Genomic DNA, 24240 nt, shown 5'->3' with positions numbered 1-24240 from the left:
ACAGATAGATAGATAGATAGATAGATAGATAGATAGATAGATAGATAGATAGATAGATAGATAGATATTTCATTATGAGTATGCTGAGGCATCTGGATGTCAGTTAATGGAATAACTCCCAGGATAATTTGTGGTTCTTCATTTTCAAACGCTTCCTAAGTGTGACTTTCAAAAAGCAGACTCAACTTCAGGCTGAGTCTGAGATCAGCCGAGCCCAGAAACCACCCAGTCACCGGTGAATTTTAGCTGGCTTGAGGCTCTGTGGTGAGCCACTAACTCTGGTTTTATTTCTGGATAATAATCTCTCATAATGACAATAGGTCTATTTTTAAGCCTTAACAGGAACACTGAACTGTACCACTTACAGTGACGTTTACGCAGAAGCAATGAGTTTCTCCTTTAGGAGCAGGTTCCACTCTAACCCAAATTAAAGTAGCAAAAAGCTAGGACAGGTCGGACTTTGCTGACACATTTTTACACGTTTCTCCTTAAGCAGATATCATCGCTCATTCCTCACGTGATTAACAATGGCAAACCTTCGCAACACGTGTTTGAAGATCAGCTGCAGCATCACCATGAAATGAATTTCGTCGCCTATTGAAAACGTATATTTTAATGCTCCAGCTGATTGTTAAGACGAATGTTGTAGGGTCTGACCTACTTACAGCCATCTGAAGTCAATTTCAGAAGGATTTCAGAAGAAAGTTTATATACATAAAATTGTTAGGTTCTCTGAAATGACCTCTAGGGATATCTGAGCCGAAGTCTCCTTTGTAGGAAAGAAAATTGTGGCGAGCTCTTGAATGCCCTCACGTACGCCTCGGCGATAACTTATTACTAACGCTGCCGGGCATGTTTTGGCCCTTATGAATTGCGGTCCACATGTGATTCCTCTCAGAGAGCTATTCTTAAAAAGCCCTTGAGGGAGACGTGCTAGAATAAAAAAAAAATGACCGCGTTGCATTTTTGAACATGCGTTGCGCAGAGCATTTTAAAATTCATAGACGTAAATTACGGGTCGATGGGGGGCTTGTAATGCCCCCAGTAAATTAAAATCGGCTAATGCAACCCCCCACAATAATAATGTGTCCCCTCAACCCCAAAAAATAGACCTCAACCCCAAAATGTTCAAACCAAACTTACGCCCTTGCAGACAAGAATGCAGTGCTGGACTCAGTATTATAGCTCTTAAATTATTAAAATAAATATGAGTACAAATAATACATTGTTTCTTTTATAATATCAAATAACGTATATCTGGGGGAAAATAGCTCCAAGGCAAAACGTAATTTTAGAAGAGAAAACACTGCAAGGTACAATGAATGACAATGAATTCATCAGCTTTTGAACCAGTGAGCTGAATATGATATTTATATCGAATGTCAGGTCAACAAGCCTGAGCTCAGACTCGCTTCATTTCGCCGCCCCTCTCAGCACGTTTGTCCCTTGCGCTGCAGTTCTGCCCGGTGTGCGATCTCCCGCGTGCTGACCGGACGTTTCCGCGTCCCCTGTCACATTACCGACTTGTCCCGGTCCCTGGGACGCGTGACTCACGGAAAAACAGCAAGGGCTTTGCACTTAAACAATGCATACATAAATTACAACATTCATTTATACCGACAGACCCACCCCCAGGCCTCATCCTCTGCCCCCACCCAGGTTATACAATAGGCCTATGTGAATTTATCCCAAATGTGTATAAGGTTTTCAAATTATATGCTGCATACAGTAGAAAGATCAAATGATTCACTGTTTTGCTGTTATCACACAAACAACAATGTTCACACCTACGTACATGCATAATGATTAAAGCTACTTGAAAATAAAGTAGAAAAACTAAATGTCATGTTTTCAGTATATGAACGGCAGTTTCACAAAAGTGGCTGTTATACTCTCAGTATAGTCCCACTACTCTTGGTGAATTAGGAGAATCAACTTTATTAAAAGGCTGTTAATTGAATGAATTTCCAATGTCTTCAGATAAGTAAATGGGAAGACATTTTTTTATTACTAAATGAGTTGCATGAACATCTTACCGTATTTAATCAAATGCACTAGCGTAAAATAAAGAATCGTATGCAAACTTAAAAGCAGTTCACAGCTTAGGCATGATTATGGACGCCTGCTTCTTTAAGAAGAGAATGGAGAATCGCTTTACTCGTGCATCGATTACAGTATGTGAAATATATCATTATGAAGCCGTATTACTGTTTTACTAAATACATTACAATTGTATTTTGTTCTGTGATCGATTGTTTAAATGTTAACATTAAAGTTAGCACTATTTGATTTTCCTGTCTGAATTACGCATATTATGCATAACAGTTTGTAAAAATCTATTTTTGCGTTTGTTTTTGTCATGTATGTCATATATATGTGTTTAATTAATGGGCGAGTAAGCAGTTCATTCAGTAATTTAATTCACATTAATTTTGTCGGGTTCGATATCTGTAGTTCTATGTAAATGAAGTTGCAGTAGTTCTATTACTAAAGCGTGACCTTCAAAATCCACTTAGGACCGACAGTAGTAAAGTATGCCATAGTAAGAATTTTCGATACTCTGCAAAACAGTACTTCCAGAAAGTTATCGAACACTATAAATCCGTTGAAAATCAGTTAAGCAACGTTATACGGTTGCTTTCTTCTATTTTTAAGAACCGCAGAAATCCCAGAGAATACACTATCGACGTTTCAATCCGGAGTTGAATAATATATTGCCCGCACTTAACTTCAATTTTTCATTCGATTGATCAAACATTATTAACTGTCATAACAGTTCTCGTCAGTCAAAGAAAAAAAATCCGTCTAAGGGTGCTGTGTAATCTGAATAATTCATATTTGTTACAAGCTGTACGCTGTAGCACAAATTTCCTTCAGATCTTTAAAAATAAGACTTGCTTCACTTAAAATAAGTTATATGCGATAATATTCGAGGAAACGCATCCATGACTACAGAACGAATCGGGATATTTACCTGATCAGTAACATGTGCCTGGGAAATGTGTCCTCGTCCATGCGAGCGCCTTTAGTGAGCAGATGCGGTGATACCCCGGCTTATAGCTTAAATACGGAGTCCACCTACCGCAGGTGGATCGGTTGTCATACCAAATCAAAAATCGGTGGATTCTCTGCAGATCATAAAAGACTTATTTCTCGCCCTTGCACACTATGTGGCGAAAGCTACGTCTAAGAGAGGGCTTTACATCATTTGATTCTGGCGTTATTGGCTTTGAAATTAAAACGAGCGTTCAGCGCCTTACCTTCAAGTATGCAATTCCATAGACGACCCACCTCCGGGCACTGGAAAGCATCATGATCTTATTTACACGAAAACTATTGCATTTTAATATGTTCCCGTCAGTGAAAGAGAGGGAGGGAAAGCGTGACTGTCATTAACGTTTGCAACTGGAGGAAAACAATTTTCCGAGCAATTATAAGCTTTTCCCTCAGGGGATTAAGCTGTATCCATCAGCACGGAATTTTCGCTTGATCAGATTGTGAAATTCCCATTCCTTTCCTTTCATTTGCAAATAGCCTACACATTGCCCACTTGATTTTTTTTCGTCCAAGTTTTATCCCTTTAAACGTGACCTACATGCATATAAAATACAAATGTTATTGAGGTTCGGAAGACGCTTCTGCATCTGCATCTGCATGAAACAATGACCAAATAATATATGAACGAATACCTTTATTGAGATACTGCGAAATTTGAGACTATCCTTGTTGGTGCAAGAAAGAAAAAAAGTCAGGAAGGATATGTTGTGTTCTGTGTATTCACTCACTAACTTCTCAATGCCAGCTCATTTCAGTCAGTGAACTTACTTTCTGAAATGCCTTTGATACTCGTGGACCAATTTGGGGTATGACACGGTTGACTGTCGTACGAATTGGTTGTAACAATTAGTTAACCCTCCTTGTTCACTTCCTGCATAACCAAGTAACAATTATGTAATTCATTCTCCAAAACAAAGGGAAGACGAGAACAAAGCATCAAGCCTGTGGACCTGGTCTTTGCTGCGCAGATAGGCTACATTTCAAATCCCTGACTATCATTAGTTTCACTTACTAATCAAATATCGCCTACTGAATACAAATATTACGGCATCATTGCATTTGACCGAGATGATTTAAATATATGATGCAGTTCTTCCGCCGCGCTTATACGGAATATATATTATTTTTCCTAGATGGATTGTCCACAAAGGTGTAGTTTTATGTGCTCAGCGAGGTGCAATTTTGGCTTTTTTTATTTTGAGAACATAAAGTTAATTTTCCTTGAAATCAGCACACTGTACGGGTACGGACACTAGAAAAATGATATTTTCAGGAAATACACGAAAGCACAGAAGTAAAAATGAAATTTCGTAATATAGTCCAGTTCAGTTTATATTTTCATTTCCTGCGTCTGATATCGACAACTGAGTCAGAATGCGCTGATTATGAGACGCAAGAAACAATAACGCTAAGGTGCTGTCCATATAAGGAATAAAGGGCGGGGAAAACCTTCAAATTCCGCCCATTACGCTTCATGACGTATTTCCGTTTGAAGCCGGAAGCGTGCTTGTTCCGAATACTGTCTTAAGTGTTTGTTTCAAAACCAGTTATGGCAAATAAAAGTACTTCAACCTTCAAGTTTCTAATCGATGCTAGTCATTATTATAAAGACATCTGCCCGGAGCAAGCGCGATTTTTGATGTAAGTGTGATGCAAAAATCTCTTTTTATTTAAATGTAATAAAATCGTGTTTTCAGCGTGTCTTACGGCATGGCATTTGTCCTGTAGTGATGGCAAAAACAGGCTGATGACAGGTCGAATCGGCAACAGATGCAATATTTCGAAAGCAGATGTTTCACACAGTGACATCTGCTGGCAAAATAGGGCTTACTTATAGATAATCTGTGTAGAATGAATGAAGAATATTATGGGCGTCGTTAGGTCCGATCATTCGGGGCCATACCCCGAGTATTTTAAGTATAGTCCTGAGTATTCTAGGCCTGATGCCAATCTTCCTTCTAAAACAATAAAGGCAAGCCCCAGGTAAACTTGATTTAGGCCCTGCTAGAACCCTCCCCCGAACCGTTTCTCAGTGTATTGGAAAAACACGCGAAAAAAGAAGTGTACAATAAACATCGGTTAGATGCCGTTACGTTCTGCTTGGTCTGACTCGGAATCAGAAACTAGATGGAAAACAATGCTGTAATTACACGGCTTCAACAAGCCGCTTTTGTGATTGACGACACTTCGCAAAGTTCGGCGATTTAAACAGACTTTAGATAGCTTTGAAAAGTTTTAGAAGGTGTGCCAAATTAGCTTGGGCTAAATAACACCATCCATAGACCGGGTATCTGAAGTATAATGTAGTGCCTTTATTTTGGTGTTTTTAACGTATTGCTGCAAAATATTGGTTAATTTATTATGATATCTCTGTGTAGTAAGATGTTTGGGCACTAGATGGCAGTATGGGCCATTCCCCCCCCCCCCCTCGGTTGGTCTAAATCAGGGGTCTCCAACTCCGGTCCTGAAGAGCTACTATCCAGTAGGTTTTCTGTCCCACTTGACTTCTGATGAGCCACACCCGCTCCTGGTATTTAACAGGTGTGGCTCATCAGAAGCCAGGTAGGATAGAAAACCTTCTGGACCCTAGCTCTCTAGGACCGGAGTTGGAGACCCCTGCTCTAAATGTTAGTAAAATAAATGCAGCAGAAATTAAATGAAAGTGATACTTAGGATCAATCTGTATAGTGTAATAAATGATAAATAGGACAAATATGGTATCAATCATTTGGAAAAAAAGTTTTTAAAATAATTTATGCATTTTTTTAGGGAATACACAAACAAGTCATGAGCAAACTTGTGAATACATTGAATTAAACTGCTGAAACCAGGAGTCAAAACTGCTCCATTTCTAAATTACTAAAATGATCCAAATTTTATTTATTATATAAATCATTATGGAGCTATAAACATCTTTAAGTTGTTTGACCGAAGAAAACATCTAATAATAATCAACGTGCTACATCTAAGGCAGCTTGTATTGCGTCCATCTCCTGCTGCGATGTGAGATTAGTGCCTGCTGCAGCCATGGCTGAGATCGTGGGAGCCTGTTCATAACGTTATCTCTCTGCCAACTTTACACCTCCTTCCCGAATGGAATTTCCGGATTTTAATTTAATCGCTTGGATTATGGAGTTAAATGTAGTTGCGTCCTGAAACTGATATCCAGTGAAGTGCGGTATGTTGAGGAGTATTTTTATATATATATGACTGCCATTTTTTAAATGTGAGATACAGTATATCGTTATAGACTAAAGAATTTATAATATTATAGAATTATGATATTATAATTTATCGGAGCTATAAAATGACAGCTGATGTATTTGGACAGTGCTATACAGTATTATATCACTGGGATACATATGAAATGGGTTGATATACAGATGCCATATTACTCATAGGACCTAGTACAGTTAGGTCATAGCCCAAATCATCAATTTGGTAGATTCTGAAGGGTGATTTTTTTAAATAATACACTTTTAATGTAGCTTCCATACTGAGTTGTTAATAAAGACCAGTAAGAAGGTAAAATAGGTGATATATATGTATTTTTTTCTTTGTTCAGATATTGGTATAGTGCTTTTTTATTTAATTTTTTTACTGTGATTGACTGTCCAACTTTGAAATTCAGCATTTAACTACAGTGTTCATCTTGTTGATTGCTGGTTAGGTGTACCGCTTTGGCAGATGTGTTTTTGCTCACTTATGCATTTAGGGAAACTGGATCCGTTTCTCAGAAGCTGTAGATGAACTGGCCTGCGCACTGTATGGAGAACAGCGGCTAGATGAACATTAAATGAGGTTTTGCATCTATTATGTAACTGCGCCCAGGGTCAGTGTTTGATTTTCGCAGGAAATTATGTGCTGATGGCTCAGTCCTCTCCCAGCTTTTTCTGTGAAATTTCCTTTGCTCGATGCTAAAAGTGACCCTGAACTGTGAGTGGGAGGAGCCAATTTGCAGCCATATCGCGTGTGAAGAGCAAATTAGCTCCCGGGTCTCTCTTTTCCCTTTGCAGCAAAAGCTTTCGTTCGGTACAAGAAAAGCTCTTACTAGTGTCAACATTCAGGATCGTTTCAAGCTGATCATCTTGGAGATGGTTTCAGATGGCATTTCACACCTAATTACCCAGCTTGGTTTTTTGCAGCTAAATGGCTTTCCAAGCTGTCAAAATTCTCTTTTAGTTAAATATCTATAAATATTTTTCAGCAATACGTTAAAAGCATTTTTTTCCTACTATAAAACATTAACGTTACTGCTCCCATTTTTTAAGAAATATGTTTAGAATTAAAATGTTTTTAAATATAAAAAATGTTTTGAGACTGAAAATTAATATGTTTTTAAAAACCGTGGTGCCCAAGTATAGCTCTGTGCATTATGGTGATTTCAGGAAACGTCAGCCGTTATTTTTGGACGGAGCTCAGCATGTCCCCACCTCCCAGTCACCTGACCCGACAAGGTGACGAGAGGCGGTTAGCTGGCTGTGAGCGCTGTTTAGCGGGAGGCCTCACGCTCCCCTCCCGTACCTGGTAGACGAGACATCGGCTGATGGCGACAGATGGCCCGACTCGTTGGGCTGTTTTGATGCTCGGGGGTGGGGGGCAACTCTGACCCCACAGTGCATCAGGGGGCCAGGCACAAGCAGAATGTGAATGGCCCAAATAAACACCTGCGGGGCGGGTGTGGGGCCTGGGGATGGGGGGGGGTACTCTGCCATCTGCAACCTCGCCGCTGGCGAGAGGTGCCCTGGCCATAGGCCAACTGTCACAGTGTCTCGGAGTAGTAAATATGATGATCGGTGACCGTCCCTGAGATCGTATCCTGCAGATACGTCCCCGTTTAGCACCGTTGATAAATACCTGTCACAGGTTTCCGTCTCTTTGGCCGATGAGGGTCTTGACAGAATATGCGCTTAAAAGGGCACGCGGCAGAGTGGGGCGGATGGTGGCAGCGGCCGGTCCTGCTCTTGGTCGTTCTGCCAGCACGCGCAGTGACATGTCGGAGCTCTTCAAGCCCAAGTAAAGAGAGAAAGAGGCCCTTCACGCGAAGCCCCCACTGCTTTTAGAACAAAGGCAGAAATAAACCCCCATGGGTTTTATACATGACACCTTCTGGATACTGATCTGAATACTGATCGCGTGGAAGGCGAGTGGCGGACTGGCCGGTCTTGCCCTTGCTGGACCGTGTCGTTTCTGCGCAAGCCGCTTGCTCGTGGAGCTCGTTTGAGCATAAACACACCATAGCAATACATCCTGGAGTTAATTTCTTATCCTTTATTTTTACCAGGAAGGTTCCTTTGAGATAAAATATCTCTTCCAGGAAGTCCACTCCACCATCTCATATAGCTTACAGTGATGTGTTCTTGCTGTTGCACCACTTCTAACCTCAACGCTGCATGATATATAATATCTAGTTTCTTCATATAAAATGAAGGTGCATGCATGTAATAAACCACAAATAAGATATAAGGGCTAAAAACAGTATAAAACTGCAGCTTTAACTTCTGTTGGTAAAGGGTGCAGCCATCTTGAATTCTGAGCTCGGGGTTGTGTAGATCCCTCCGACTTTCCGGGGAGGAATTCTGACTTCAGGGCGCGCACCATTTAAAATATCCGACCTGGAACTCGGAATTTCCGTTCAGATGGAGTTCAGTTTCTCCCGTGATCACACCACACCCCACATGCCAGGTCAGGTCGGCACGAGGTGTGAGACGCTCGAACAAGGTGCGAGACTGGGGGGCGGGACACCTTATGCGACCTTGCTGTTCTCTCTTCACCTTGTCAGCAGCCATGATTTAGGGTTTAATTAGGAAGGGATCGCACAGACTTGCTGATACTCAAGGAAATGAACCTCTGATTAAAAAATGGCATCTTGGTCCTTCTGCTTTGGAGGGTTTGAAATGCCCCCCTCTTCTCACTTTGTGCAGTTTGTATCTTCTCTCCATGTTATGTGGGTTTCCTCCAGTTTTTTCCTAGGCTAACTGGTGTCTGTAAATTGGCCATTGTGTGTGAATATATGTGTGTGTTTACACCCTGGGATATACTGGCGTCCCATGTAGGGTGTCCTCTTCTTTGTCCCCCACGCTGCCTGGGATATGGTCCAGACCCCCATATGACCCTGACCAGGATAAGTAGCCAGAATACGGAAAATAATGCTGCTATATCAAAATGTGTGAATGTTAACATCTGTTTCTGTTTGATTTCAGGAGGAGGTTTCAGTCTCTATCAGGTAAGTGAAATCTTCCTTATTATTATTGATATTATTATTATTATTATTATTCTTTAATGTCTCTCAGCTGACGCTGTGCTGGCTGTTCCTGGTTGATGACCTCGAGGGTGGAATCCCCTCCTCAGGTGTCTGCAGTGCCTCTGTTATTGCTCCATGTAAACATCCCCGGATCTGCGCACTCTGTGCGGATTCTCTGGAGTGATGCCAGCCGCCACTGCACCCCTCCTGCCCAAACAAGGCTCCGTTTCAACGACGTGTCTGTGAATGATGTTCGATTACTCGCTGACAAGGGGGAGCCATGTTCCCAGCATGTGCCTCGAGGCCTCGTCACGTTCTACACCTAATGTTAGGCAGCAGAGCAGTACCGTTTTACACATTCAGTGATCAGTATCTCACATGCTGTTTGTTCCTGTTTGTTTCACCTCGTTTATCTGCACCCTTGTTTGCCCATGTTTGTTTCACCCTTGTTTGCCCATGTTTGTTTCACCCTTGTTTGCCTGTGTTTGCTTTGCCCACATCCATTTGCACCCTCTGTTTGACCCGCTCTTTTTCCCTCTTCATACCAGGTGAGAGCCTCCCGGAGGAATCAGTCTGCCCATTCTGCTCCCAGTGGCGGCAGCCGGACAACTACCATGTGAGGGTCAGGCCAAAGCGGAAGGCCTCGAGCCGGGTGCAGCAGCTCCTGAGAAGAGAGGCATCGCGGCGCCATTTGAACGTGGAGCAGGCGAGGGTCCTGCGGAAGTTCCATGGCTCCAGGAGCATGCTGGTGAGGGCCGCCGCTCCTCGCGTCGCTCTCAGAGCGATCGCCAGCTGGGTGATGTGAAATGTAGATGCAGGATAATCTCCTGTGGTCACGCACACCTTCCTCCTCTGATGCGACATCCCTTTGTCTTGTTTACCTCCAGCTGGTCTATTGTTTGCTTCAGCCACGAAAAAGTTTTGTGGTTTTTTTTTTTTGTTTTTAAACTAGGTCACTTATTTTAGTTACTTGCACAATATAAGGTGCCTGTTGCCGCTGTATTTTTACCCATGTCCCTCACCCTGCTGTGCCAGGACCTGCCCGTTCAGACTGAGGGCTTGTGGGGTGCCCAAGCCGCCCCAGTAGCCCTATGAAGCAGGTGAGACAAGGTTGTAGTCAGTGATGCTTTTTTTGGCCAAATGCACAGGAACACTAGAATTCTTCTTTTGGCATATCCCATCATGCTCTGCTTCGAGATAATCAATCTCTCTCTCTCTCTCTCTCTCACACACACACACACACACACACACACACACACATATATACAGCTAAGGGTGAAGCTTGGTATCTGAACATGGAGTCAGGGCTATTTATCTAAAGTCCCTGAAGCAATTTGGGGAAATGTGACCAGAGGAGTCAAAGGGGTATGGATACCCAGGAAGATTCAGGGGGCCCAGGACATTACAGGGGCCTCAAATCTCCCCCCCTCCCCCACTATCGAGCTCCTCTCTCCCTCTCAGCTGCATCCCAGCATGTCACGTTCCAATCACAGGCACAGAGACCTGACCCACCGAAGCCCACACCTCCCTCCTGTGAGAATTAGATTGGTTCAAAACCTGCTCAAGGTTCCACTGCATTGCATGACACGACTTGGTACGTGTCATTGCGTTTCCACACCGTAGCAGCCCCTCTGTGCCATGAGGGCTGCTTTTATTGGTCTTTTTCTTGATATTCTGCATGTGATGGACGCAATACCATAACCCCCCCCCACTCATATAGCATTCCCCCTCGCCAGCTCACTCTGACCTATCACTCCAGCTTGGTCCCGGTCAGAATAGATCAGGCAGACTGGGGCGCCATGGAAACAACCAAAGTCACACTGGCGAATGGCACTGGCTTGTCACCAGTGGGCCTGGTCGTGGCGTGCAGCAGTTGCAGTATTTATAGGGGTGGCGTCTAAAAATAGCTTTCTCCCCCTTCGGTTCGACATTCAGTCTCACCTGTAGAATCGACCATTTTTGCAGGAAGTTTCATGATTTAGTGCATTTGGTTCACCTACGCACCCTGAGCTGACCCTCGGACGCACTGATACTGTGTAGTGAGCGATAAGGCCCTGTCAGATAGGTAACGCTTGCCAGATCTGAAGGACACTGGAAGACGTTGACACCTTAAGTGTCGTAGATCCTTGTCCAGCAGTGGCTTTGACTCACAGCTGTGTTTGTCTGTGGCGATACCTTCCTGCAGTCTTGTGGATGCAGTGAGTATTGGCTGGGGCTGGACATCTGGCAGTGTCCCGGGATGCCAGGACGTGGCCTGGCACGCTGGCGCTGTGTTCCATTTGCTGGCAGCCAGCTGTAGCGTTTGCCACGCGCTTCACATCGGTGCCGTCATAATTTCACATCTGCGTTATTTACGCCATGTTTCTCTGTCTAAATTTAGCCGTATCGCTCCTTCCTCGTGCATATGGGACCTCAGAATCGCTGACTGGGATGTTTACTTTCGAGTATCTGAAAGACCGACTGCCCCAATGGCAGAACGCCCACCCCAGTCTTATGCATTTGTGTATCTCTTCTGAACTCTGGATGTTTATGAGCTGTAGTGATGTGGACCCCTTCCAAATTGGAGCACCCCTGTTAAAAAGTTCGCCGATATCACCTTACAATATCTAACCTCGGTTTCTGTCTCGCTCCTACCTTACAAACATGATTTGTGCATATGCTAGTTTTAAACCAGGTCTGGATGGAATGTCAGCCTTGATGCAGCAGTGATCTATTCAGTTCAGCTTTTAAAATCTTGATCGCATTGCTTACAACAGGCAGGAATTCTGGGTAATCACACTTTCCAGTAAAAAAACAAAAAAAACTGTTGCTGGCAAAGGAGAATTCCAGCTTCCAAAAAAAGAACATCCCTACTAGAATCCCTTTGCTTTATTAATTCACTTCTGTCAACACTTTTAAACTGATAATTTGATTTGGTCTAGATTTTGCCTTGGGGGCCCCAGATATGTTACTGTGCGGGGCCTTGCCGTGGTTGGTCAGTCTTTTTACGTAGTCCCTCCCCTCGCATCTGATTGGCCTGAGCTGCCGTGTGGCCTTTATAAAAGCAGTTGTGCCCTGTGCTGTAGTAAACACAATCTGACTTCAGGTGACTGGTTCAGCGCAGTTTCTGAGCAGCCTCACAGGGAATCTCAACATGACTACCTTTGTCTCGGTGAGTTCCCACTTTGTCATTTGACACCTGTTATAGGACAGGCAGTTTGAGTTTTGGTTGTTTGCCATTCTGTCTATATAATTTCCACCATGAGAGAGCCAAATGCGCACACACACAACCAGTGTGTATGCTGGGAACAGAAATGTCCCATTTAAGTGTCGCCGAAACCTCATTGTGTCTGTATTTAGTACACTGACCTTCGTCTCATGTTTTTGTTTCCATCGTAGTCCAGATGCTTTGAACTGTCATCACTCTTAAAATTTAGTGCAGCTGCCACAATTTCAATGTAATATCAAACTTGGCCAAGATCAGTGGCCGTAGCCTTAATGCAAAGCAATACGGCCGTCGTTAAGACAGTCCCTCACTCTCTATGGGAACTCAGTCTGCAGATTGAGGAAGTGCAGAGAGTGACCTGCAGGGGGGCTGGTATTACACTCTGGCCAATGTAAGGTCTCCTGGGTTAGGGATTAGCCTTCAATGCTAAGCTGTAGCTATGAGATCCCAGCTGCGTTCTGCAAGACGGAACTTTACAGGCTGGGCAGGGATCAGTGCTGCGGGCATGAAGAGCCTGCAGACTGCATGCAGAATTGATGTACAGCGCTCAAATCGACGCCTGCCTAATTCCATAAAGATATTGCAAAGTCATTGGTTTCACAACAATAATCATTGCTTTTATTCATTTTTTTTTGTTTACTGTGTGTGTGTGTGTGTGTGTATCTGTCGCATTAGAAACAACCAGTAAGTAAAACATTCAAGTAGTCCTACACCGCGACCCAAACTATAGTTCTAAAACAGTTGCTCTAAGTTTAATTTATTGACAGGCAGTCTCACTGGGTGCTTTTCAATTAGTTACAGCTTTCCAATAACATAAAATACCGAACATTTGTGTTTAGTATCTCTTTGGGAGACAGTGACTACAATTGCAATTTAATAGTAAAATGGTACAGTAAGAACAGAACTGAATGAGTAAGTCAAAAAAAATTGACACTTAATAAGCAGAATGTTTGTGCGGAAGATATGTGCAGATATGTTAAATAGGACATTTGCATGACATTTGCAGCATTTTTACAGAATGAAGCAAGCCTCCCAAGACCTTGTGTGAGCGCTGTATATCATTTGGTCAACCTTCATTCTCTGGTTTCCTGTCAGATGGCCACATGTCACACCTGCCACAGGAAGTCGAAGAAAAGCGGTTCGCTGCGAAACTTTTTAGCGTCTTTATCCAAAGGCCAGAGCACTCCCGAGGGCACCAATAAAGACAGCTCTGCAACTAAGACCCCCAGGAGCCTGAGCAGATCAGTTTCGGAACTCTTCAAGTCCTCCAGGAGGACCACCCCCTTCAGTACGCCGCGGTAAACACTCGATGCTCGTCACGTCTGAGTTTTATGCTGTTCTGAGATTGAGTGGTGGTTTCTGGTGCAGACCATAATGTCTGGCTGTCCTGCATCCCTCTCCTGTCCTCAGGTCAGCGTCCACCGATTCGGGCATCTCCCCAAAACCAGACAGTGGGACGTTCTCCTTCTCCCGTCTCAGGAAGCTGCTGATCTCGGGCGACACTCAGACGAGCAAAAACGGCACTTTAAAGGACTTCCTGTCCTCTCTGTGAGCTGCGAGAGGAAGGACGGGCCGCTGGGGTTCACAGCGAGGGCCGGGATGGTCACCTGCCAGCCATAGAGATGGTTGTCGCTTTTAATACATCTGCGGCTCAGAAACATCAGATAGTCTTACGAGGTTAGCCCGCAGAAGAACCTCCGGTGAATCCTGCCTCGTCTCACTCCTGGAGAAAAGGAGGGATTCAGAAATGTGAAAAGATGAGTTGCCTCTAAAGGGATATTTACGTTCCGCTTTCTGACGATTAGGTTCTTGTTCAAGTGAAAAGTGCACATTTTATCTGACGTGTCCTTCAATGCTGACTTTACATGTTTGGCTTCTCTAATGTGTAAATTAATAAACGGCCTGAATTAAGTCATCCGACAGAACACCCAGGATAACTCTTCTTTCGTAAACAGAAAGGCTTTCTGCAATAAAACACTGATATTGCCATTATTTTAGTCTTTTTGTATCATACTTTCATTTTTCCTTGGATGTAATACAGGAGTTTAATGAACCGTATTATAAAGAGGATTTTTGGAGTATCTTCGGCTGGCTGGACTATTTATTGCACTCGAGTTCTAGCTTAAATATCCCATTTTATATAAATCTTTTTCAGTTGCAGTACGTGTATTTGCGGTGGATATCATTATGCTGGTCTTTATTAAGAAGTAGGCCTAGATAATTATCAAATAATAAAATGCTGTGTTTTGTGTTCTATTAAATGTAAATAAAGAAGTTATTGAAAAATCTTTTTCTCATGGTGTGACTGCACTGCTGTGTAACACAATGCAATAAATATACATAATTGGTCATAAACCAGTATTATAGCCATTGTTTCAGATTTAGCTGTTCTTAAAATGACACAAACAAACCAAGTTACATGTAATTTGGGGACTCAAAATACTCAATACATTTTAGCATCAGTTAACGTAACTAACCAATGCTATGAACTGGACTGTAGAAGATACTGATCAGAAAGCAAGGGTACAAACTTTCATGTTAATGGTGTAAAAATAGAATATTTTTAGAATATCTGAATAAGCAAAAGCGAAGGACATTCAACTACAACTGTAGGCAGCGGATAAATTTGTTTTGAATTAAGTTTTTTTATTTAATCATGGAAAGTTCGGTATGAAAAGAAATTATATCTTCCTTTTGATTTAAAAACCCACTAAACAATACTTAAAAAATTAAATATTTGATAATATATTGCAAATTTGACAGACTATCAAGCCACTCACTTCTGGAGCCGAACTCGGCTTGATAATAGCCGGAAGGTGGCGCTGTCAATTTTTAAAAATAGAATTCTGGAAAGGAAGTACCGTAGAAGGTGGGCTGGTTGGGGTTAGTGCTAATTCTGCTGCTCACGGTCCAAAAGCACCGTTTAAAACTCGATAGTAATAGTGATAAAGAAATTCAATTGTTCACGATGTCGGAGAGAAAGTCCTCCAGAAACCGAGATGAGCGGCGGGAGTCCGGACGGCGCAAGGAGGCCAAAGACGAGGCGGAGAAGCTGATGGTGCACAGCAAAAAGATGAACCAGGAGGTGCAGGAGAGAAAGCACGTAGACACGTTGTGAGTGCTCCGATCGCCAGCTCTCCTTATTTAAGTTTGGTAAAAGCGAAGGTTACCGACTGGCCGTTAGATGTTTAGTTAAATCTCCAAGTACTCAGCGATCGTTTTCACCCACTGCTAAATATTTCCCACCTACATAGCGTAAAAGTAAAACCTTTATCAACATGGGCTGTAGTTTATAAGGAGTCAACTCCACTATCACCGAATAATCCGCAAGTAATAGAAGGGTGATTATTAGCCGAGTACGACAGAAACAGATTTTCTGCCTGATTAAAATCAGTCGCTTTCTTCTTACAGCTATGAAAAACCTCCTCCAGGACTGATTAAGGTCAGTGTGATTTAAGTACCTGGGGAAATTAGTTATGGTCATTATTTCATAAACAGCATCACAGGGTGACCAACTTTGGTCAGCTGGCTGGAGTGAGGTTTTCAATTCCAAGTCTGCACGCGCATGCGCACATATTTACATATTTGTAACAGTTTTATTACCTTGTAAATAGTCTGTAGGGTTTGCAAACTACCCCAACACTTTTGATGTAGCTAATTTTAGGTTTATAGTGGAATAATATAGATTTGCCGCAAGATTTCTTGCTTGAGCGTGAGAGTCTGAAAGAGTGTGAGAGTTGGTGACCCTGGCACCATATATAAACTTTCTATAGACTTTGTAAAATTGTCCGTGCATATTATGCATACTTAAACTGAAAGTATAGTTTAAAAATCACTGGAAAATACATAAGTCGTGTCCTACGAATGTGTTGTTAAAAGGTAAACTTTTCATAAATGACGCACCGAGGACCGGCTTTGTAGGAGGAAGAGGACAAGCCCGAGGACTGCATTCCCAACGAGCCGGGGAATGAGGGTGCCAGGGACTTCCTGGCCCACGCGCCCACCAAAGGGCTCTGGATGCCCCTGGGGAGGGAGGTCAAGGTGATGCAGTGTAAGGCCTTGTTCACACATACATGGGTATTTTTATAAACGTAGCTTTTTCTAGGTGATGCAGTGTATTTGGGGGGTGGTATGGCCCAACGGAGCTCAACCGTGTCCAAACACGGAAATACTGCCATCTTCACAATCGTAATGGTTCCATTCATGTCCGAGGGCTGTTCAAAAGAATGGCTCTTCAGTAGGATCATGATAGGGTAAGATTTGGATCGGATTCGGACTTCCGCACGTCCCACGTTTATCATTTTATTTCACATGTGTGCACTAGGTTTAGCGTAGAGCCAGGTGATATTGCTTCGAAATGCGCATGCATAATAATCACCAGGGCTTCAGATGACAAGCGAAACGTGGCTGGGCGCCAGCTTTTCAGTGCTCTTTGGATGTTTGTTTACACCCACAATTTAAGCAGATTAGAAGTCCACCTAAAATATTAATGAGGCAATTTATGATGCTCAAAAATTACTAATGAGTATATATATTGGGCATTGCCCTATGTTTAATAGACGTGTCAGACGTTAAACTGCAAAAAGTACCGCCACTGTCTTTTTACCTTATTTATCCCCAAGGTGCTGAGCTGTTCCTTTCTTCACCGCCACTTCAGTGCATATCGCACTGAAGTAATCCAAACCATAGTATACCAAACCATAGTATACCAAAACTGTATTATGTGGTGGGCTCCATAAACATAAAGATACAGATTAATAGCTTCTGGGTGTCACAAAAACGCGTCTCATTGATATTTTAGCCATGCTACTAATCTGCTTAGCAAACTGTGGGCATAAATAAATGTCTGAATAGTACTGAAAAGCTGGTGTCTTGCCGTTATCTGAAGCCCTTGTGATTATTGCACATGTGCCGTATGATAATACATGACTCAGCCCTAGTTTAGCAGCACTAAACTACTCACATTGTTTCCCCTACCATTATATAAGGGGGCGCCTCTCAGGTTTATTTTCTGTATAGCGCCAGATCACAACAGAAGTCATTCAAGGTTACCTTTCCTATAGAACATTGTCCTTTTATTAAATAAACTAAATAGCCTTATGTTATTTATCTTATTTACACCACAGCTTGTCATTTGTCTGTACACGGTCGCGTGTTTACAGTTGTAAACCTCTGCTCTCTGTATCGCGCGTGGCAGAGCTCCGCCCTGATGCACACACACACACACACACACACACACACACACACACACACAGACACGTGTTATTCAGGTGTTATATTGACCGCTGTCATTAAAAGAAACACATGAACACCTGATGTCAGTGATCTGCATTGTAAATATTATACAAGGTGACACAATATTTATCTGCTTTGTCAGTGAATTTACTACTTGGATTTTACTCTCTATATGAAATGATACGTAAATAAAGTTACCTTGCCCTAAATGTAATTCATGTAACACTTAATATTGGAAAGTTTTTCTAGGTACAATAAAAAGCAAGTATGAAGAGCCTTTGTGCAGAAAAGATTTTATGTATGTTAGACCTGATTGTGAAATATATATTTATAGTCCGGTAAGGCACCGCAACTACCCTCAGCCTGATTGCATCACCTCACACAGCAGTCCAGACGGACATTCGCTGTGCACATTTTACTCCGATAAACCAAAGGTTAAGCTATTGCTCTGAAGCATCAACAACAGCTTCATTATTTTCTCATTAATTCGCCGTCCACACGTCTCACGGCACGCAGAGTGAACAGACTCATTGTGCACGGACAACTTGCGTCTTGTTCCTCTGGTACAATTTACGGGATGGGTGCACGTTTTACTGCCGTTATTAATATATTAGGGAAATGTTAACGCAGTCTGCCGGATGTGAAACCCGCTTTGAGTGCCTTTTTTTTTTCTCAGTGGAATTACTCGAAACAAGTGAGATGATGGGGAATTTCCTGACATGTACGACAGTAGCTCACACCCGCGATTGGAACGTCGATAAGCGATTTACAGACGGGAAGGCCCCAATGTTAAAGTGCGGACGCCTCAGATGTTTACACATGAACATCATTATTTTGCCTCATACTTCCCAATTGATCCTAAACGGTGTGTTAACTGTTGCTGTGTGGGGGGTCCTTTATTTGGGAAGTGGCTGTGATTTATGAGTGGGGCCGGCTACCTTCTCAGAGGCCCTAGGCAAAGCTTTATTTGGGAGTCCCCCCAGCAAGAAAACTGATAATTTCACTTCCTCCGCACGCTGGGCTGCTAGCTATTCCACCTATAGCTAGAGCAGCCCCCGTGTGAGATTGTGTTGTGCCTGTTTAATTTGTTGTGAAAGACGGACTATTTCACACACACGGTGGTGTCCCGGCCTGCGTGTTCCCATAGGGTCTGCCTTCCTTTGCTCGCAGCTGATTGGCTTGAAGGGACCCAGGTCCCTTTCTTACAATGGGCTTTGAACCTCCCCTACCCCTTAAGTCTTCTCACATCAGAGGTCTGCTCTTTCCTCCCAGGCTGGCGTTGTAAAAACTACGGGCACCGAACAGGAGACAAAGAGTGTCCCTTCTTCATCAAAGGAAACCAGAAGCTGGAGCAGTTCAGAGTTGTGAGTGTTGCCCCAAGCGACCTTTCCGTGCGGGTCAGCGGTCTGTCAGGCAAGTGGTGGGTGGGCCGGAAGCCCACAGTGTGAATCGCGCCCTTTTTTTTTTGCAGGCACACGAAGACCCCATGTACGACCTGATCAGGGAGAACAAGCGCAACGAAAAAGAAACAAGGTTAGTTTTTAAACAAAACTATTTAAGCGAGGTGCGTCAGCGTGTATCCCAGTGCCTGTTGTGTTCCTGTGAATCATCTCTATTTTGAAAACCGCATCCAAAAAATGCGACATCTTTGCTTCTGGTATGTCAGTCTGGGCATCACGTGCTTCTCAGGTATCTCACTTTCAGGCCGCATTTTCCATAAGAGGATGCAGAGTGTAACTGCATATGGAAGCTCTGAGGTGCTGAAGGAGGTCACTCTCTCACACGCCTGTTTGATTTTCCCAAATTCCTTCATTTTGCTGTTGTCTGATGGCCCTTCCACTAAGTTCCTGAAATATTCCTATTATCCTGTTATGTCCTCGTTCACATCGTTACTGTAATCGGTAATGACCTGTAAACACTGTTTCTCCTGCGTTGAATGAGCGGCTTCTGTACCTGACTATTTAAACACCCGATAACTTGCTGGCGCCTCCTTACCCGCTCCTGCTGCTCTCACCTGCTCCACCCCCTCTCCCTGCCCAGGATTCAGCAGCTACGCCAGCTGCTGGAGGACACCACGTCCGACTCGGACAGCAGCAGCGGCTCCTCGGACCACGGCCGGCACAAAAAGAGGAAGAGGAAGGAAAAGAAGAAGAAAGAGAAAAAAAAGAAGAAGAAGAAGCACAAGTCCTCCAAGGAGGGCGGGAGCTCTGCGTCAGACTGATGACCGGGCTGTGGGTCGCCCCGGCGCGGCTCTCTCGAGGCCCCTCGTCCAGCTCTCCAGCTCCTCTCTGCCCATCCCTCTACTCTGATCGTCACTCAGTAGCACACGGAAGACGAGCCCCCAGCTCAGCGAGGATGGGGGGGACAGCACGGCGGAGTCCTGAATCTGTACGGAATGGCTGCCTGGGAACATCAGAGGCTCGCGGGAGAAGCGGACGCGATTGTCCGCGGCTGAAATGCGAAAGCTCATGCACTGCATGTAGTGCAGCCGTCATCTTTCTGCATATTATTTGTATGAGTTCTGTTTTCTCTAGGCAATGTTTGGAAATGTCACTTTATATTATCTACCGAGTTAAGGTGTGTTTCGTCTGAGTTGTGAATGGTAGCATCAGCCGACCTCCCTAGCATACGTTAGAGATTGCGTAATTGCACGTAAATAAATGAAATACACACTGACCAAGGATTCCTGGTCTGGGTTTGCTGATTCATGCAAAAATAAAGCATAATTCAAATCTGATGTACTGTGTCTTGTGCTGAATTTTTTGGAACTGGATTGTGATGCTTCGTACCAATTTAATATTTGCACTATTGGCTAAAATTGCATATGAGAAATGGTATGCATTTCTATAAGCCTCCAGCTCAATGTGACCCTGTCCTGGATCGGTAACACACAGGATATGGGTTCTGTGGGGCTCAAAAGGTTAGGATGCTGTGTCTGCGATTGGAAGGTTGCTGGTTCCAATCCCTGGGTTGGCTGGGTGATTTCAACATTGCGCCTTTGGGCAAGACCCTTAACGCCAGTTGCTTCAGACGCTGTCTGACCCTGCATTCTCAAAAGAATAAATGTTTGCTTTGGATATATGTCTGTTAAGTAAATGTTAATATGGATACGTTTTTGGACATATTTACTGTGTTCTAGGGTTTCAGTTCTGGAGTTCCTGGTTCCGGAGTAAAATGCGAGCACGGTGCAGTCCTGCTCGCTCTTGCCGCATGCACTGTGTTACACTCTGTTTTGTATGCCGTTTGTAATTAGCATTGGCCATAAGGAGACTTTGGCAATGCCAGCCTTCCCAGTCTAGCACATAGGCTTCTCCTGCCACTGAGTCTGAGAATAATTTATTTTGAACATATGTTTGTGAAAAATGACAGGTCCACACTTTCATTGAAATTTAACCAGTATAAATGCCGTGCTTCCAGTTTGGATTCTTTGCGACGGATTTTTGGGGGTACGAGAGGGAGTGGAACCGTAACCCTTCTGGGCAGCCTTTTTGCCCAAGCCCCCCTCTCTACCGTCTTAGGGAGGCACCAAACACCACATCAGAGTGGACAGAACTGAACCCCACCCAAGAGAGGCTATTTTAAGAAAGCAAGCTGGTCGCAGTGCTTTCGCTGCTGGGTAATGTTACACAGCGAGCTGCTTTGGAGGAGGAGGTGGGGGGTCGGCTAATTTCTTGTGTTTACATCATCTAATCTGCAGCCCGCAAGACCGTGTGAGAGCTGTTAACAGGAAACACAGCCTGGCACACTCCCTGTACCATCTCCCCTTCCATGACAACCCTCCCTTTCTTTCCCATCGCTAAAAGCATCCCATAAATCATCGTGAAAGAGATCGCGCACTGCCCCAAACCTCCCAAATCTCGCTCACTCAAAGGGATCTTCTCGTTCTCCTGTCAGTGACCCCGAGCCCCGGGGCTTCATATTAAACAGATCTGTCTTCCGTGACGTTCCGGATTTAACGCCTGCTCCGGCACGGAGATTACCCTCCCCTGAGCTGTGGTCTTGAATTCTGACGAGGCCTGTTACGTGTTCCATTTATGGTCATACCTTGCATGATCACGCCAAGAAACTGCGTGCACTTTTTTGCATTATTTAAAAAAGTTTGCCACGCTTAGAGAGCCTTCTGAAGAGTTTTGGTTTTTTATGCAATCCGCAAATTGTGACAAGCTGTTTCAAAGTCTATCGGTTTCTTCATAGCTTAGGAACGGATTATAATTAAGCCTCTAGTTCGGCAGGAACGATCTTGGGGGCCTGAACTTGTGTGTGACATTTAATTCCATAGCTGATATTTATTAGGTCATTTCACTTAGTGGATTTAACATGGTAATTTTTCCCTCCACTGTTTAAAACAGCAGTGTAAGAATGACTGGTTTAAATGGTAGCCATATATCACCTGTCAGTATGTTTGGTGGCCAAGATAAGTCAAGAGAGTTTCTTTGCTCTGGGGCTGTTTCTGTGGAGATGATTAAAGTATCAGATGCACAGCGGCTTCTGTTACCGAGGATTATTTGTAAAATCGGGGAAAAGAGGCTTTAATCTTAATGATCTGCTGTGAAAAAGATGTCCAAGAGAGATTATACAACAGAAAAGATGCTGTCAACTCTTCAAAAAACTAGACCTGCTTCAGCTCTATCTTTTTAATCAATGTAGGGCAGAGCCATGACCCATAGCCTCAGGGTCAACACACCTTCAGAAAATCAATCTAATCTAGAGAAGCTGATCTTAGGAAGTGTCAGTCCGGTCATTTTTGTGATTGATGTCTAATGTAACGATATACCCTTCTGGTCCTCAGGGATACCGCTCTACCCACAACTAAAGCTCGAAATTTTCCTCGTTTACGTAATTAATCGAATAGGCCTACTTTGTATTTTGCCGACTAAAACGTATTCGATTAACATGTAGTGTATTGCATTTTAGCCGTACGTAAACTTCAAGGTTGCAGCGCATGTAACTTGTAATTTAAAAGTCAGACTGGGTCTGTCTGTCCTTATTGAGCTGGCTTGGAGAGGTATTTTTAAACGTCGGCCGACTGCAACTAGCGCCATGGAAATAAGCGCTTTCGGAAAGATGCCTGGTTTCCTGGCAGCGTTGAATTTCTCGCAAATAGCGTAAGGATTAATCCCATGTAATTATTACTGCATTTACAGTTTTATGAAATTTTACAACACGTAAATGCATCAAAACTTTCCCTAAAAAGTGAATACACGCTTTATTAAGAATGGATACAGTGAAACATTGGTTTGTTCCTTTTATTATTAGTATTTTTGTTCATCGTTATTTCCTTTTTATTTTCGTTCTTTTGGTTAAACACATTTACCCACAACACTCTGACCTCTGCGTTATCATTGAGACGGCGGGGTGGGGGGCGATAGCGATCTGAAGCAGTAGAGTACCAGAGCCACCCGGATAGATGTGCCTTTGTTAGGGCGGGGGGAGGCAAAGTTTATGTCAGACAAGAAAGAGCAAAGCGACGAAGGGGGGAGCGGCTGCTGTGCCGTCGGGATCCGCGGAGCTGCAATTGGTCAGCGTGGCTCTGATCGCAGCCCGGAGGAAAAGCGACCAAGCGGCGGGGGGAGGAGGAAGAGGAGGAGGAAGGAGGAAGTGAAAACATCGGCGCTATCTGCAGCGTAAAGAGACGGCGATAAAGTCCGATCGTCAGCGCCTCGGCTGTGGCCGGGGGGTGGAGCGCGTTCGCCGCGTCAGGTCTGTGCCGATTGCCGGGCTGATGCGCTGCGCTGCCCCCGAAACTACCTCCAACCGCCGCGCTCATTATTTTCCTGGAAGGGAGGGGGCCTGTCGCTTTGTCTTACTTTGTGAGCCAGCCGGGTGTCTATTTTGGCCATATGGTTGGCCTGCCAGCTATCTACCGCGATCGGGGGCGGCGGTGCCGACAGTTCTAAGGGTAAAAGCCGGACGAGGCTCACCGGCCGGCCAGTGGGCGACGTGTACGAGTACGGGTACAGCAGGCGAGCCGCAGATCGGCGGCAGCTGGTAAGTGTGATAAGCATGCAGCGTGTTGGTAGGACTTTGTGGAATCCACAAAGGTTACCGGGGGGGTATCTGACTAGTCAAATCACTCGGCAGCTCTTTTTGCTTTTGCGCTTTGCTTAAGTTAACTGATTGATTTGCATGGCATTTCTAACATTTCCTACATGATCTGGGTTAAATAAACAAACTTGTATTGCTGCTGTTTCAGTGCTTTCCCCCACCCAGCATATATCCAGTTGCAATGTACGAATTTAGCGAGTTTTGGATCTTTCACTCTGAGGATTTGCAGTTTTTTCGTGCGTGGTGTTTTATTTCTGCACCTTTTGCGCTTTTTTCATCTTTGCAAACGCACTGCATTGTGCTGACAGCTCGGAGACGTCCGGGGCAATGTCGTTTGGTTCAGCTGGCAAATAGTACATTACTTAATGCTTTGCATTTGAAATAACTGGTTGGAAATTTAAGAGCTGAACGGGAAACCATAAAATCGCTTTAAACGAAACTTTTGGTCCGGTCT

General features: G+C 43.9%; 3 protein-coding genes across 6 annotated transcripts in view; all 3 read left to right on the top strand.

Moving 5' to 3' along the window:
* The window catches only part of elmo1 (engulfment and cell motility 1 (ced-12 homolog, C. elegans)), a 293132-nt gene that overhangs the window by 205448 nt on the left and 63444 nt on the right, over positions 1-24240 (top strand). Inside the window, exon 1 of one of the 4 annotated variants that reach the window (XM_048994300.1) lies at positions 23226-23441. The exons of 2 other annotated variants lie outside the window; for them this stretch is intronic. The gene's annotated coding sequence lies outside the window, so the exon portion shown is untranslated. One more of the 4 variants, XM_048994299.1, reaches the window with a different exon arrangement.
* Positions 4550-14792, top strand: c23h18orf21 (chromosome 23 C18orf21 homolog). The gene is made up of 5 exons (XM_048994313.1): positions 4550-4698; positions 9261-9283; positions 9850-10049; positions 13602-13804; positions 13917-14792. The coding sequence occupies exons 1-5, from the start codon at positions 4607-4609 to the stop codon at positions 14056-14058; spliced, it is 660 nt and encodes a 219-aa protein (XP_048850270.1). The 5' UTR covers positions 4550-4606; the 3' UTR covers positions 14059-14792.
* Positions 15341-20478, top strand: rp9 (RP9 pre-mRNA splicing factor). Its single transcript, XM_048994314.1, has 6 exons — positions 15341-15620; positions 15918-15948; positions 16428-16557; positions 19014-19105; positions 19213-19274; positions 19782-20478. Exons 1-6 carry the CDS (start codon positions 15475-15477, stop codon positions 19960-19962), a joined length of 642 nt encoding a protein of 213 aa, XP_048850271.1. The 5' UTR covers positions 15341-15474; the 3' UTR covers positions 19963-20478.

Source organism: Brienomyrus brachyistius, chromosome 23 (assembly GCF_023856365.1).
Source record: "Brienomyrus brachyistius isolate T26 chromosome 23, BBRACH_0.4, whole genome shotgun sequence".
Classification (NCBI taxonomy): Eukaryota; Metazoa; Chordata; class Actinopteri; order Osteoglossiformes; family Mormyridae; genus Brienomyrus; species Brienomyrus brachyistius.
Note: the sequence above shows the minus strand (reverse complement) of the source record. Positions and strands in the feature narration are given on the sequence as shown.

Bases quoted from the DNA above. Each gene is read 5' to 3' on its own strand.
- c23h18orf21 (XM_048994313.1), top strand. From the start codon at position 4,607: ATGGCAAATAAAAGTACTTCAACCTTCAAGTTTCTAATCGATGCTAGT. The intron at 10,050-13,601 runs GTGAGGGCCGCC...GTTTCCTGTCAG, and splicing joins ATGGCTCCAGGAGCATGCTG to ATGGCCACATGTCACACCTG. The intron at 13,805-13,916 runs GTAAACACTCGA...TCCTGTCCTCAG, and splicing joins ACCCCCTTCAGTACGCCGCG to GTCAGCGTCCACCGATTCGG.
- rp9 (XM_048994314.1), top strand. From the start codon at position 15,475: ATGTCGGAGAGAAAGTCCTCCAGAAACCGAGATGAGCGGCGGGAGTCC. The intron at 19,106-19,212 runs GTGAGTGTTGCC...TTTTTTTTGCAG, and splicing joins AGCTGGAGCAGTTCAGAGTT to GCACACGAAGACCCCATGTA. The intron at 19,275-19,781 runs GTTAGTTTTTAA...CTCCCTGCCCAG, and splicing joins CGCAACGAAAAAGAAACAAG to GATTCAGCAGCTACGCCAGC.